The sequence below is a fragment of the Cetorhinus maximus genome, chromosome 6 (genome assembly GCF_964194155.1).
Source record: "Cetorhinus maximus chromosome 6, sCetMax3.hap1.1, whole genome shotgun sequence".
In the NCBI taxonomy this organism is placed as follows: domain Eukaryota; kingdom Metazoa; phylum Chordata; class Chondrichthyes; order Lamniformes; family Cetorhinidae; genus Cetorhinus; species Cetorhinus maximus.
This window is the reverse complement of record NC_135884.1, coordinates 31,381,783-31,398,300: the sequence shown is the minus strand read 5'-3', so window position 1 is coordinate 31,398,300 and position 16,518 is coordinate 31,381,783. Positions and strand designations below refer to the sequence as shown.

Below are 16,518 nucleotides of genomic sequence, written 5' to 3'. Positions count from 1 at the left end.
AAATGTACAAAAGCTAAAATTAGAAAAGTTAAATTTCCCTAACATGGTTCCCCAACACATGAGTTGGCACATGTCCATAATTGTCACAAAAACTTTATTAACATTTTTTAAACCCTACATGAAACCTCATCCTGCCCATGGATGAGTTTTCATGCTTTCTCTAGTTCGCACCGGGGCTCCTTGCCTGCCCGCCAACCTTAAGGTTGGATGGGCAGGTTCTTTAATTACATAATTGACTCTGTCAATGGCCTCAATTGACCATTGACAGGTCGGCGGGCGCGCAGCTGATTTCGCTGCGCCCCCGCCTTCCTGAAAATTTAAATGGGGTGCGGTGACATCGGGAGTTCCCCCTGACGTCACTGCGCGTCATTTTACGCATCGGCGAGCGGGCCCTGCCCCCGCTCGCCGACAGGAAAATCCTGCCCTATGTTTTAGAATCGACAAAGGAACGGATCACAATATATTTAGTGATGATAATAAACCAGAGTTAATTAAAAATCTGGCACGGTTGCCAAGTGGTAAAGTGTTGGTCTTGTAAACTGAACAGCAAGGGTTCAGCTATCATCATGTCTTCTGACGGTTTGACATATTAGCAAAAAAACAATGCATTGAATTGGAGGTAGCCTTTTGATTTGAGCTGAAAATTTATTGGGAGGTAGGAAACAGAATGGGGATAAAGGATACCTACTTTGACTGGCAGGATGTAACAAATAGTATTTTTGGCGTGAACTTTTCATTTATTAATGACTTAGATTATGGAATAAGGAACTGTATATCCAAGTTACCAGATGACACTATGTTCGGAGGCACAGTAAACAATGCAGATGGGAGAAGGAAATTGCAAAGGGACAGGGTCAGATTGAGTGAGTGAGCAAAACTCTGGCAAATGGAGTTCAGTATGGGCAAGTGTGAGGTCATCCATTTTCAACCCAGGGAAGGTAAATCAGAGTGTTTTCTAAATGGTGAGAAACTAAGTACTGTAGAGGAGTGAAGAAAGTCGGGAATCCAAATACACAACCCACTAAAAGCTAAGGGGCAGGCACAAAAAGCATTTAAAATAGTTTACGGATACTGGCTATTATTTTGAGGGGCTGGAGTACAAAGTGGAGAAAGTTATGCTTCAGTTCTATAGAGCCTTGGTCAAGCCCATCTAGAGCAATGAATCCAGTTCTGGGCACGATGCCCCAATAGGGATATATATTGACTTTGGAAGGGTTGTAATGCAGATTTGCCAGATACTGGGGCTTAGAGGGTTAAATCGTAAGGAGACGTACATAAACTTTGCTTGTATTCCCTTGTGTATAGAAGACTGAGGGGCAATCTGATTGTGGTCTTTAAAATGTTAGAAATATTTGACACAGGGAAACTATTTCCTCCACGATAGGAATCAAGATTAAGGGGAAATAATCTTGAAACTAGAGCAAGGGAATTCAGGAGCATAATCAGGAAGCACTTTTTCCCACAAAGGCTGGTAGAAATAGACAATTCTCTTCTTCAAAAGAATGAGGATCCTCCAGGAATTGGAGCTTTCAAAGTTGTGATTGACAGATTTTTGTTCGGTAAGGGCATCAAGGGATATAGAACAAAGGTAAGTAAATAGAGATAATATACAGATCTAATTGATCTAATTGAATGGCAGGGCAATTTTCTTATTTATTTAATTGCTGTTTCCATTTCTATCTATTGGCTCAGATTTTATGATAAAAGTAATTGTGAAGCTATCAGCGCTCATTATTATTAGAGTAAATTAGACAGCAACATCTAGTGACCGCACATGTGCAGTTAAACATGGAAATCAGAATGTTACTGTTCGAGTCCCCCTGCTTCTCCTAAAACTGTGCAGTCATATTGTCCTGCTGGGAGACTTGCCATTCAAATATATGGAAGGGCAGGAAGTTGCTGTACTTATGCAATAGATACCCATTAAACATGCCAGAAAACGTTCGGGTTTATTCATTCCAGTGTAAATGAATTTTTAACAGCCTGGTAAGTTATTGCCAAACAACCTCTCTGGCATTGAAAATTAACTTATATATGTGTGGAATCTCACTCCATCTGATTTTTCATTGTTTTGGATATTTTTTTAAAAATTAAGTATTGTTTTTTACTTGTTCTTTATCTCCCTTTTATATACCTTTCTTAAACCCATTTTTGTTTCCTCCTCTTTATTTTGCTTTCTGTACATGGTTTGACACTGAATAAAATATTCTAATTGATAATTCCTGGTTCAGAATCTGTATGCCTCAGTGAGGGTTCTTCAATCTGACTGGCTAAGGAGACACACGGTTGCCTATCCTGATTACACAGGCCCTGGATTCCCTGTGCCCAGGGTGCTGTGCTGCTTTGAATTTCTAATTGCTGCAGCTTCATCAAAAATCAGTGAGCAAATATAAGTGTAATGAAACATTAGTGCTGTTCATTTGCTGCTGATCATAAATTCTGGGCCATTGGCTCAAGTAGGCTGAGTGAGATTTTAGACTGGATTTTCCTTCACTAAACCACGGCCTCTTCCTGCCCACAGTGGTGGGCAATTTCTCATCCTTAGAACTTTGCTAAGCATAACTATTGATCCCATACCCAGGAAAATGGGTTGGGTTCATGGTAATGTAAGTTCCACCAATGGAAATCCCATCTGAAAAAGAATCTACCTTAGAGGGAAATTCAGCCACCTTCTCGTACCTTACAATTGTTCTCCTCCTCCCTGATAATTCAACTTTCTCAAATACATATCAAGTAAAAGTCACAACAGAATTGGGAGAATCATTTTTAATGGTGAAATTCAGGTACAAATGGCAGCTAGCTGATTCTCCTGCTTGAAAAAATCTGAGCACTTAATCGACTGCGAAAATGCTTCAATCTGCTAACCTGATCTATCAAAAATAAACATAAAGAATTGCATAGAAATTACAAAATAGAAAACAGCCTATTCAACACAAACAGTCCGTGTCATTTGAAAATTTCAACACCACTCTCTCTTTCTTAGCCTATATAGTGGCTCCAGAATTGAATCCTTTGGTACACCATGACCCCATGACCCACCTTCCACAAGACTGCCCTTAACTCCTACACCGTTTTCTCCATTCTAAATATTTTAATCCAGTTTGCTAATCTGCCCCAGATTTCATATCCCTTAATCTTTGCTTGTGTTTTCCAGGGTGGGACACTTTTGAAGATTTTCCTAAACTCCATCTATGCTTTATCCATTTCTCCTGTTTACCTTATGTTACCTCCAGGTAGAATTCTGAGATTTATCAAGCAAAATTGTCCTTTTTGAAATCTCTGCTAGCTTTGTTTAGCTATTTTCTCAGTAGCAAGATATGTGATAATTTCATCGTTAATTAGAGGCGTTAATATTTTCTGTACCGCAGATGTTAGTTTAACTGGCCTGTAATTGCCCTGATTAGCTCTGTACCCCTCTTTCAAAATTGGTAATATATTGGCTACTCTCCAGTCTTCTGGCACTCAACTACCCTCAATAGAGCACTTAAATATAATTTCCAGGGCCTTGATAATTTTCTCCCTCAGGATCCTAAATTAAAGAATGCTAGTAGTACTGTGTATTTTGCTCCTAGGCAATGGCAGGCTCCATATCTTGGTGGCTGGGTCCCACCCTTTGTAGTAATAACCCGTGACCCAGAAAACTGTCAGGGCAACAGCAAGATTGGGGCTGTCAGTAGAAATTCTTCCCAAGCTTTCTCTGAGGGAAGAGGAATATCCGCAGCTTCATATTAGTGAGCTTGATGATGGGAAGGTTTCAAAGGATCATCACAAATATAGACCAAGCACTAGAAGCAGCTTATCCAATCTTAATTGTCAAAAAAGGGGCATATGGAAATACTTGCAGGAAGAGGAGAAAAGCAAAAGAAAAATTCAACTCTTGATTAAGCAAGTCAGCGGGTTGATGGAAATTCTAATCAGCTTTAAAAGCAATCAGCCAGCAATGAGAATTTGGACATTTTTAAAATGGGGGTGAGATTACTGAAGATTTATTTTCATGCCAACCTGAGGATATATGTCACAAAGAAAATTTTGATGTTGGAAAGTATGATCTACACCAAAATATATGGAACTATTTTGATAATCAAACGTTCATTTTTGTATTTTATAGCATTTTTCTATAAAATATGATTGATGCAGGATCAGGCAGTGGTATGCCCAGCTTTTATATTTCGACATAAATTCAAATGCCTAGTTATAAAATAGACAGACTTCCAATGTGAAGAATTTTGAACTAATCCCCATAAATTCTGATTAGATTTGTTTGTAGGTTACTGAGTTGACAGGTTCATGTTCATAGAGAGACAGATTGATATACTGATAACAGAATGCAATAAATCTATCTGCTCCTGGTGAATAGATTTTTAAAGTTAGTAGTGGCATGAGATCGAAGTACTGAAGCCAGAACTTCCTTTCACGTATCATTAAACATATCATTGTTGATAGGTAGAGATGAAAATCAGATTTTCATTTCAAGGTTAATATAATCTGCACAGTAAATAAAAAAAATGCAGGCAATGTATGCCTAGAAGACTGTCAAATAAGATGAAAATGAACATTGTGATTACATTCCCCAAAACATATCATTGAATATAGGAGCACAAAGAATAAAGACCGTAAAATTTGGCTCCACAGCAACGCTTGTTTTGTCTCTACATGAGCGAGGAAGGAGAAAAAAATTGCAAGGTATCTGCTCCGGATGACTTCCAGTGTGCCTGCAATGATCATCATCTTTTGAAGGGTGATACAGTGGGCATGCAGAGTGGGCAGATCGTGATGTTTTGACTTGTCACACAATCTGCCATTTCGGACCTCGCAGGTCCTGTTAGTGTCTCCTCTTAAACACACACAGCTTATACTTTCAGCTGCATAAGAGACTCCTCCACTAGTATTATTTAGAGACAACTGCAAAACTTTTAGGTGAGCTTCTCTTGACTTTCTTTCACTGCTGCAATCAGTGGGAGTACTGTGTACTGTGTTGTCGAAGGAATTGACGGAAGTTCTTTCAGTCAGAAAGGAATGGTGCTGGACCTTCGGAAGGAGTGATGCACATTTGAAAGGCCTTGGAACAAAAAACTTGCTCCCAGTCATGGGGGATATAGTTGCAGTTTCTCTTGGGCTGCAACATGTCATGAAGATGGAACAGAAGCAGCAGAGAGGAGAAGCTGTTCACAGAGGGAGGAGGAGGGAGCTCGGGACAGGAGAGTTTTCCCACCCGGGATTTTCAGACAGCACTTCTAATACCGCTACTTCAGCCAGCAGCAGTGTCTGAGGTAGCTACGTTTTGCCAAAGAGGTGGTCACAGAACTGTGCCAGCTCCTTGAGCTGGGGTAGGAGCTAGTTTAGTATTTGAGGAACTGCAAATGGAACACTTTTGAGGAACACTGCACAATCAACGAGTGAAAGGTTGATATCAGAAAAACTTTTCTTCACACAATGAGTAATCAACATGTGGAATAAACTTCCACATAATAATAATGGAGGCAATAACAATGGAAACTTTAATAAACAAATAAATACTACAATGGGCGAGCGATGTTAGAATCTTACTAGATAGAAGAATTAAAATGGCTGAGTGGCCTTCTTCATCTATTTCCTTGTGAAAACACAACTATGATTTTTAAGGCGGAGAATGATCATCAATAAAAACACCTACACCTAAAATTTAAATGAACCATCGGAAGTCAAGGAGGACAAACACCTCAAGGTAATGCATGATAAATGGTAGGATTCCAAGAAGTGTAGAGGAACAGAAGGAACTTGAATTGCACATCCTTATAAGCTTATAGGGCAGAATTTTCTGCCTACCAGGCGGGCGGGCCCGACCCAATCTCTGGCGGGCGTGGAGCCTATCCCTGCCAGTGAAGCAGGCCGCACCGCCATTTTACGTGGGTGGGCCAATTAAGGCTCGCCCAGTGTTACGTCCGGCGGGAGGCGCTATGCGCTCCCTGTGCAGGCGGGGGGGGGATTCCCTAAAAGCGAGAGGTGCGCTTTTTCGCGCATACGCACAAAAGGACACACATCTCCCTGAGGCTAAGTGCAGCCTCAGGGAGATAGCCTGGACTTTGAAAAATATTAAAAATAGAGAAAAAAAAATCCCTTACATGTCCCCCTCATGTGACAATGTCACATGAGTTGGGACATGTTCATAATTTACAGAATAACTTCATTAAAATTTTTAAAACCCTGCATGAAACCTCATCCCGCTGCTGGATGAGATTTCATGTTTTCTCTATTTGCCACCGGGGCTCCTGGCCTGCCCACCAACCTTAAGGTTGGACGGGCATGTCCTTTAATTGTTTAAATGATCCTGCCAATGGCCTCAATTGTCCATTGACAGGTCGGTGGGCCCGCAGCTGATTTTGCTGCGCCCCCACCTTCCTGAAAATTTAAATGGGGCGGGATGACATTAGGGGTTTCCCCCAATGTCATCCCGTGTCATTTTATGCGTCAGCGAGTGGGCCCCGCCCCCTGCTCGCCGACGGCAAAATTCTGCCCATAAAGTTTCTTATTCAAGTTGACAACTCACAATATTTGAGATGATTTTGCCTATTCATGACCGGATTTATAACAGACACAATGAACATTTGGGTCATTATTTAACACGTAAATTTATATACTTTAATTTTGATAGGGATACCACAACCAATCTTGTTCACCCTGGTTCCACAAAAAACTCCTTGTCAAATGGATTTTAAATGTTAATTGGATCAGTCTGTAGCAGTTCGCTTTAGGACCTCTGATTCAGTTGTCAGTTCCATTGAGCAGTTTAAAACAAATAATTTGTTACCAACCAATTCATGTTGGAAACTGAGGGGGTAGTGAGATAGAACTCACCCCAACATTTCTGTTGGTGCAGACTAACAGCACACAACTAAATAAATGCATAATGTATAAAACTACATTTTTTAACTTAGTTCTTAAGAGAGTTAACCTATTTAAGTAAAATGTCATAAAAAATGGAACAGCACACAAGGGAAATTATCTCAAATGCATTTCTGCTTTTGTTGGGAATTTAGAAAACATGTTTTTAGGCAACCCTTTCAATGCTAGAATGATATTTATGAAACACAATTAGCACAATAAAATTCAATTTGCAATTTTTAAGTTTTCCTTAAAAATCACACCTAATGGTAAACCTGAAGCTTACAATTGTACATCTGTCTTTTAGAGTACATTGGGGAAACTAATGGAGTACTGAAGGTAAGGCTTTGTGAACTTATATGCTGGTGTATAGAACGAGAAAACAATCTAGATTCTACTTAAGCAGGTAATATGAAAATAATCAGCACTGTAAAAATTATAAAGAGCAACACAATTAATAGTACCAGTTTCAGTCTGTGGTATATATCGATGTGAATGTGGTAGTATAACTTAGCATCAACCTGACCACCAAATACACTAAAATTGAATGATGGGTGATCCTTCTAGAAAGCCATTTCAATTTGATTAGACTTGTTTGAATTTGTTTGAATGTCTCCAATAAGGTTTTTGCCTTTCCCACAGCACCAAAATGGCCTTAATCAAAGTCATAATCAACATTCTCTGTGACTGTGATGCTGGTGTGTTATGCCTCCTCATCCTCCTCAAACTCTCTGCAGCCTTTGATATGATTGACGACACCATTCTCCTCCAATGTTCTCTGTTATCTAGGACTCTTACCTATTCAAGTTTAGCTGAAGCATCTATAGTAATGGCTTCTCCTCCCGCCCCCCACACCATGATATATGCTGCTAACTACACAAATAATTGACTCACATTATACCAGTTCTTAGAAAATCTTCAGAAATGTTTCTTACCAGTGGTCTCAGCTCTGGATGCGTCAGGACGTAACCATTGTTTGTGATTGCAAAAGCATATCCATGAATGCCTAGCTATAATTTAAAAATATGCAAAACAAGCTTTAATCAGAATTTACAATCTTTAAGGGAGAAATAAAGTATCCTGTACATTAATGTTGAAAAATTGACATTCCTAAATCTTATCAACATATTTGTTGCATTTACATTACTGGAACCATTGATATCAGTCATTCCATTAAAAAAAAAACAGCAGTCTCAACAGTTTCAACAAAAAGATTCTTATAACACCAGGTGAAAATTTCAGCATGCACAATGACTATTTTAATTTATTAAAATACAGCATTTATAAAATGTATTCATGTAGCACAAACTCAGGTTGGTTAAAAGTAACTAACTGCCACCAATTACCAGCTTGTTCAAAATACAGTGTTTCTCATATTGATGAAGGGAAAACTGAGTGTGGCTGAGAAATTGCTCAGAATAGCTCTGGCTTCACCAACACAGCCCAAATGCGGCGGAAATGCCATTTACCCACATAGCTGGGGTTTCTCTCATGCTTCATTTGAAGTAACGACGGCAGAGACAGAACAGTTCAGAGGGATTTCCTGGTCTATATGAAAAAGTAAGCCATTAATTTTTGTGCTGTAATTTTCAATACTATTTTCATTTTTAAATTAGTTGTGTTGCATTGTCATATTTTGTCTCATTCACAGGTCTGTTGCCGTGCCTGCATCCTTGACAACACTGTTTCATGTGTGGCTGGATGGTCTGCTTTGATAATACATTTCACCTGTCCGACCATGTAAGAACTCACAAAATCAAGGCTCTTGAGTTCAAGTTTCAGACAGTATCAAGACATTTTCTGAAATTTGGAAGACTTAAATTCTGTGAACTGAGATATAAAACAGAAGATAGCAAGCTGCAGGGAAATCCCAAGACATTTTCAGTTAACATCACTACTGACCAAATGCTTCAAATGTAAGCCGAGCTTAGACAAAAACAAAAAATGCTGGAAAAACTCAGCAGGTCTGACAGCATCTGTGGAGAGAAAGATAAGAGTTAACGTTTCAAGTCCGTAAGACTTCTTCAGAGCTGAGCTTAGTTTGCATCAAATTCAAAGTCTGGATGCAATAATGAATGTAGCAACTGGAGGATTCTAAGGTTCAAGTGATACAATATGGGACAGAATTCATCAAATGGCAAAAATGCCATCTCAAGTACATGTTACACCGCCTTGATTCATTAGGAACAGAGGGCCTAATGGGTTACAACTGCAGACAAAGTAAAATGAATGCACAATCTAGGATGCTGTGTTGATATAGAGTGGCAATGTGTTGTTTTAGGGTACACAGTGAAAAATAGCTGGCCTGGTAACACACGGTGGTTATATATTTCTTCCTTCGGGAGAGCTACCACCTGAAATGTTCTCAAAACAATTTTATTTGTGCCTACTATAAAACTATCATTTGCCATTTTTCTTTACATTCAGACATAAGTACAATGTTATTCAAACAAAAATGAATTCAAATATATTTTTCTATGCAGTAAAAATCTTAACATTAACTTTAAACATAATGCAGTGTCATTAAATCAACCAATGGGAGTTAAAATGTTTGAATTCTGCTAGTTTTGAATGCAATACCCTCTCTGACAAAGGATATGGGTCCCTGTGAAGTTAAGTAAACATTTGCAGGAATTTTCAATGTCATAATGATTAATAAAGGTCATATACAAGTTCATATTGCATTCTTTTATAAAATATTGAACCATTTAATTACACATTGTGTTCCTTAATTTATGAACTCCAATATATATCTAGTAAAACTGTCTTCAATCAGTTGTTGAAACAATGTATTTAAGCACTTAAGAGGACATTGTTTATTTGACAGCCCTGGGTTCTTTTTATGCCATATTTGGTCGGAGAGACTGTCTAAAGCTCAATTTTTGTGACATACAGAGATATTGTGCTTGGTTTTTGTGAAGATAGGACTAGTATAATATTGTAGGCTGTGGTTCTCCAAGTGTTCCAGCACTTGTTCCATAATCAAACACTGATCAAGCAAGAACTGTAGCCCGAGAGTGCTTCAGTGGCCATATTACGTTGGTGGTGAAATTTCTGTTTTTGAAGGACTGGCAAAGAAAGCACACTTGACCCTAATGTGAACTTTATATTTTGAAATATGCAATCTCAGTGAGAGATTTCAGATTTGCCTGTGCTAAAGTTGATCAAATCTCCCCAATCATTCAAATTTGCAAGGTCTTCCAAGATAGCAACTAAAATTTCAACTTTTAACAATGACTAGGGCTGACACTAATAGCACAAACAAAAATCGACACTTAGGGGTTAATTTCAACTCCAGCAGATTTTGTGTGAACGAGGGCAGGGCGAGCATAATGCACGCTCACAGGGACATATTTCGGGCCTTAGGTATTCTAACTGCTAGGCCTGATCTGCACACTTGCAGTCAGCTGCCTGCACACAATGGAGGGAAATTACACCTGGCTACCAGAAGGGAGTAGAAGCTCAGGCTACCTATGACCACCAGATGAAGGCTCGCTGACAAGAAGGTAAGTCATGTTTCCGGGAGGGGCTTGCAGGAGTAAACACCAAGGCAGGAGTAAAAGTGACTCTCCTTGTGGGGTTTAAAGGAGCATGGCTGAACCCACAAAGGAAGATTTTGATTTACTTTGGCGGGTGTGTTCGTGCTCCTGACAGCTGCTGACTTGCCTTCCATTGACCAGTCCATGGCGGCTTCCCTGCTCAGGGCCAAGCTAAAATCCAATTGGCATCTCATTATGTAATGGGATAAATTTATGAAGTTCTCACCTGCTTCTGAAAGCACTTCCGCCACTGAACCAATATGCATTACCTTACATGTATCTAAATTATAACACTGCTATCATTCACTAATGCTGCCTGTTGACCCAGACATCTTTGAATGCTGCTTATCTCCAATAGATTTGTAAACTTCCCACATAGATTTTTAACATTAATGCTCATTAATCATCTCCAGAGCAACATGACTAGAATACTTCATTATAAAATCGATTGGAATTTCTGTGAGGTTTCTTCCAATTATCTGCTATGACTTTGGTGGGCAGTCATTGGAAACCTCAGGGAAACATTGTAAATGGCCAATTACATTTTATCTTTGGGGTTTTAGCCAAAAATATGGAAGGAGATTGGGGAACTCCTGTGAAAGCTCTACCCTGATGTATTTATAAAGTCTTTGTGACAGAGGTAACATTTGCATAATTGTCAAAGAAGTTCCATATGGGCTTACCTTATACTTTGGAATAACCTTCAAAAGCTCTTTTACTGGAACATCTGTGCCAACCACACCCAGAAGAATACCTTGTGTGCGCTATCAAGATATGAAAATCATCCATCCAATTACTTCCCAATGAAAGAATAACAATGCTTAACTTTAACCAAAAATTTATAAATATTTTATGTTTTTATAACTTCTAATCTCTAATAATAACACAAGAACATTAGAAACAGGGGTAGGAGAGGGCTATTTGGTCCATCAAACCTGCTCCACCTTTCAAAAGAGCATGGCTGATATGATTGTGGCCTTAACTCCACTTTCCTGCCTGTCTCTCATAACCCTTGTCAATCAAAAATCTGTCTACTCAACCTTGAATATATTCAATGACCTGACCCCGACTTCTCGCTGGGGAAGATAATTCCAAATACTAATGAACCTCTGAGAGAAGAAATTCCTCCTCATCTCTATCTTAAATGGGAGATCCCTAATTTTGAAACAGAGCAATCCCACCTCCTTTTCCTCTGTCATTTTGAAATGTCAAATACCCTTGATTATTCAGGTCCCAATCTTGGTCAACTTGCAACCATGTCTCTGTAATGGCTATCATATCATACACATTAATTTCTACTGGTGCTACCAGTTCATCCATCTTGTTATGAAAACAAGAAGCATTTAGATAAAGAGCCTTTAATTCTGTCTTTTACAATTTTTGCCTACTCTGACCTTACTTGTTGGTGCACTCTTATGTTCGTATGTTCTGTCCCTTCCTGTCACATGCCGGTTATCATTTCCAGTATCATTGCTGTGCACTAATGCCTTGTCCTTTCTCATTAACTTTCCAAATCTTCCCTCATGTGAACCCTCTCCTGTCCCTGACCATGAACCAAATCCAAAGTACCTAGCCTAAGGGGCGTGACTGCCCCTTGAAAAAAGTGTTCAGGTAACTCTTCCTCTCCCTAATGCAATGCAGTGTCCGAAGTTCAGGCTCCAGCTCATCAATTCTGAGCCAAAGCTCCTTGAGCTGCAGATACTTAGTGCAGATGTTGTTGCTGTAGATTACACAAGTGTTCTCGAGCTCCCACATGCTCCAGCTGCTGCACATCACCTGCCTTACCATCTTTACTATATTTTTTTTAAGAAATTAGGTTTAGAAATATCACTCAATAATTTCCTGTAGTGGTCAAGTGGTTTAACTAGTTAAGCTATAAATTTAATGCAATACTTATGTCTCTCCAGTACCAGCTTAAACTATTGCCCCATGAGACAGAAAAAAATTGAAACTCACCAACCACTCTCCTACCTACTCACCTAATTAATGTTTCTGGTCTTCAGCGCTCACATCCTGCTGTCCAGCCTCATTTCCTCCCTCTCACCTCAACAAGCCACAAAACAGTAACAGGCCAAGAAACAGGTTACCTGCTTCTATGGTCTCCTACAATGCCTTTCTAAGCTGATGCCAGCATATATACAAAAGCAGCATGACCTTTTTCCAGTGTCTCCCCACATTATTGCAAAATCTAAAAGATTACATTTGCCCTTTGTAACTTCCTTCTCCAAAAATATTTTCTGCATTATTGTCAATCACAAGGAAGACATACTCACTGTCTCATTTTTCTTGCTAAACACAGGCATTGCAATTGTCGTCATTAGAACTCGGTCAGAACCGGCAGCAAGCTAAAGAATGAAAACATAATTAGGAAAAAATCATGGTTGTTTTATAAAAGATTAGAGCCACTTTGTCAATTCCTATAAACTGTAACATGAAATAGTATTGCCTTCAAGCGGCAATCTTCAATATTATTTTCCTTATTGAACAGATCCAAACACTGCAGAAATATTAATTCCCCTGTGCTGAAGTTTCATTTCTATCATATTTCAGCTGTGAAGCAAAGGATTTTATTAGCCAAAGTCATTTTACTTCTGAATATTACCATAATTGGTAAGAATAATTGTTCTAACTGATGTGATAACTACCTAACTTTTCCACTTATCATTAGCTTTGATCTCTTTTAGTAATAGAAGCAATTTCATTTTGAACAAGTTCTGTAATAGAAGAAGTAAGAATGTCACTCAGTTTAATATTAAAAAGCAACTATTTGGTGGCTATGATTTATGTGCTATAATTCTATAATGAGTGTCAGGGGGCTAAGATCTCACTCTATGGCCAGGATTTTACATTGGGTGTGCAGGCGTGCGCCCGGCACGCCCGAGCGTAATATGATGCACAATGATGTCGAAGTGCGTCCCAATGTCACCGTGCACCCTCGCGATATTTCGCTAGGCAGGCGTGCGATGAACACAGAGGCGCACCCGCCATTAATTAATGGACCAGTTAAGGCCCTTAAGGCACCAATTGTCTGGGAGTTTATGTAGCTCGTGCGATTTTCAGGGCGCCGCACGGGCGCAATGGGCAGGCGGGTAAGCCACGTTTTCTAAAACTTCATCCACGGGTGGGATAAGAGGGGTGAGTGGGCTCGCTAATGCGAGTTGTTAGTACTTTAGCTTATAAATTGCTGCTGCTTGTTTGCGTGAACAGGACAACTTCATTTCGCTTCAGAGCTGCTTTGTCAGAAATAAGAGGCTTCAGTTCAGGACTCCGGAGGAGTCACACCACTTGGGGCCTTCCAAGTATCAGACAACCTTCCCTTACCCTGGGAATGGGGATTGTGGTCTCCACTGGAGACACCTCCTTTGAGGAGGAAGAGGGGGCCAGAAGGGGGAGGAGGCCAGGTGTCCCTATTCAGCCTCCAGGGGAGCGACCTGTGGGAGGAGAGGTGCAGGCACAAGGGGAGCAGGGCCAACAGGAAGTTCAAGGTGGAAGGAGCCGCAGAAGACACCACTACCCTGCTGCCAGGGTTTACAGGCGGCGATGCAGCTACCTCAATATGTCTGAAGTGCAATGTCGAAGGAGGCTCCGCCTCTCAATGGATGATCTGTCAGATGATCGACCCTGAGATCAGCTCTGACTGTGTGGGTGGACACCCCATGCTAGTGGCGCTGAAGGTCACAGTGACCCTCAACTTCAATGCCTCCAGCTCTTTCCAGGGGTTGGTGGGTGATCTTTGTGGAGTCTCCCAATTAGCTGTCCACAGTTGCGTCAAAGTTGTTCTGTTCAGGCGTGCACTGACTTTCATTCACTACCGCATGGATGAGACCAGACAGACAGAGCGAGCCAGAGGCTGTGCAGCGATTGCTGGGTTTCCCCGCATCCAGTGTGAAATCGACTGCACACTTGTGGTCATCAAGGTGCTAGTGGGTGAGCCTGGTGCCTTCGTCAACAGGAAGGGATTACACTCCATGAACGTGCAGATAGTGTGTGACCATAGGGTGCAGAAACTGCAATTCTGTGCAAGGTACCCAGGCAGCTCCCATGATGTTTACAAAATGAATTTTTGGCCTTCAGAACAGCAGCAACCTCGTTGTCTCTCAAGAGTCACTAATGCCCCTGTGACTGCAAAGATCAAGCCTCGTTTGGTAATACAGAACTTCAGTATTGCTGGAAAAGGGCCATGTCGAAGCTTTTCATCTTACAGTTATCAGGACACTTCACAAAAATACCACTATAAGGGGAAAACAACAACAGTTTGTGAAGAGAGTGCTGATTAGTTGGCAAGTGGACCCTGATTGCCAGAGGTCTTGCCATGGAGAATGCACCAGTGATGGTAACTGACAGTTAACTGCCAAGCATTGTTTGAAATTTAAACCAGGCAGTTTGACCCTGATTGGTCAGTGAATGGCTGTCACTTATTTTGTTTAGCTGAAACAGGTGCAATGTTCTTTCTGTCTGCTTTCAAAGTGGCAATCAGTGCCCTGTTTTTTGCAGACAGAAAGAACATCTACACACATTGCGCCTGTTTCAGCTAAACAAAATAAGTGACAGCCATTCGCTGACTCATTCCTCAGGGCAATGACTTGACTAATTAAGGTCAAGCTGCCTGGTTTAAATTTCAAACAATGCTTCGCAGTTAACTGTCACTGACATATTCTCCATGGCAATGCCTCTACCAATCAGAGTTCACTTGCCAACCAATCAGCACTCTCTTCACATACAGTATAAATTGTTGTTTTTCCCTTATATTGGTATTCTTGCTAAGTGCCCTGGTGAGTGCAAGACGAAAAGCTTCAACATGTCTCTTTTTTTCAGCAATACTAAACATCAAATCCCCAGGATTTGTACAAATGCCCTTTACAGGCCAGGCTCTGGCCAATGGAGATGATCCAGCCGTGAGGACAAAGGACCCTGAAACCTCTGTTGATCTTATTAATGAATAAAACATTAACCATCTGAAGAATCCAGACCAGGAATGTACATTCTTTGTCCAAACCAAGGTGGAGAAGTGGGAGTCATGTCACATGTCACCCACCCTCTCCCCAACCCCACCCCCCCCACTCCCCCGGCCCCAAGCTGCTAGAACCTGTAATATTGCTTTGTGGAGATGAAAAAAGGCAGATTGCCATTTTTTCATTTAGAAGGCAGCAACAGACCCAGAGCTCTGTTCCAGGTTTGAATGCCTGGCTCCCCATCTATACTGTTTCTGCTGGAACTGCCTACAGGATTAAATGATCTCTATAGGCAGGATATTGAGCTTGACAGGGGTACGCGCGCCCGACCCAGCCAAGCGTAAAATGATGCGCGATGACGTTATGTGAGTGTCGCGATGTCATCGTGCAGTCCCGCGATATTTCGTTTGGCGCACACGCATTAGAGTCGGCAGCGCACCCGCCAATAATTAAAAGGCCTTTTAAGGCCATTAAAAAGGTAATTAATTTCAAATTTACGCTGCCTGTCCAACCTACCAGTTGGTGGGCAGGCGAAACCTTTGCACTTATTAGGAAACCTCATCCACGGGCGGGATGAGGTTTCCTAAAGCAAATAAAAATAAAATAAAAATTTCACACTTGAATTAAAAACATGTCCCTGCTCATGTGACAGGGTCACATGTGGGAACATGTTTTATGACACTTTTATTTTGTTCATTAAGTATTTTCAAAGAGCGCTTCATCTCCCTGAGGCAGCTCCGTGCCTCAGGGAGATTGACTCACTCTTTCTCGCACATGCTCAAACTACGCACCAGGCTCGGCTCTCCCTCCTCTCACAGAATCACAGAATCACAGTGCAGAGAGGCCCTTCTGCCCATCGAGTCTGCACCGACCCTTCAACTAACGAAAACAACCCAAGTCTATCCAACCTCTCTTCATAACTTAAATGTTTCATCCCAGGCAACATCCTGGTGAATCTCCTCTGCACCCCCTCCAGTGCAATCACATCCTTCCTATAATGTGGCGACCAGAACTGCACACAGTACTCCAGCTGTGGCCTCACCAAGGTTCTATACAACTCCAACATGATCTCCCTACTTTTGTAATCTATGCCTCGATTGATAAAGGCAAGTGTCCCATATGCCTTTTTCATCACCCCACTAACATGTCCCTCCGCCTTCAGAGAT

The 16,518-nt window shown here is 40.9% G+C and overlaps 1 protein-coding gene across 1 annotated transcript in view; it reads right to left on the bottom strand.

Annotated features, from left to right (window-relative positions):
* The window catches only part of cacna2d3a (calcium channel, voltage-dependent, alpha 2/delta subunit 3a), a 1,007,885-nt gene that overhangs the window by 339,265 nt on the left and 652,102 nt on the right, over window positions 1-16,518 (bottom strand). Inside the window, exons 15-17 of the mRNA XM_078543510.1 lie at window positions 12,674-12,745; window positions 11,084-11,164; window positions 7,797-7,871 (exon numbers count right to left, since the gene is read on the bottom strand). Coding sequence (XP_078399636.1) covers window positions 7,797-7,871; window positions 11,084-11,164; window positions 12,674-12,745 — 228 coding nt within the window. The remainder of the gene's footprint in view (window positions 1-7,796; window positions 7,872-11,083; window positions 11,165-12,673; window positions 12,746-16,518) is intronic.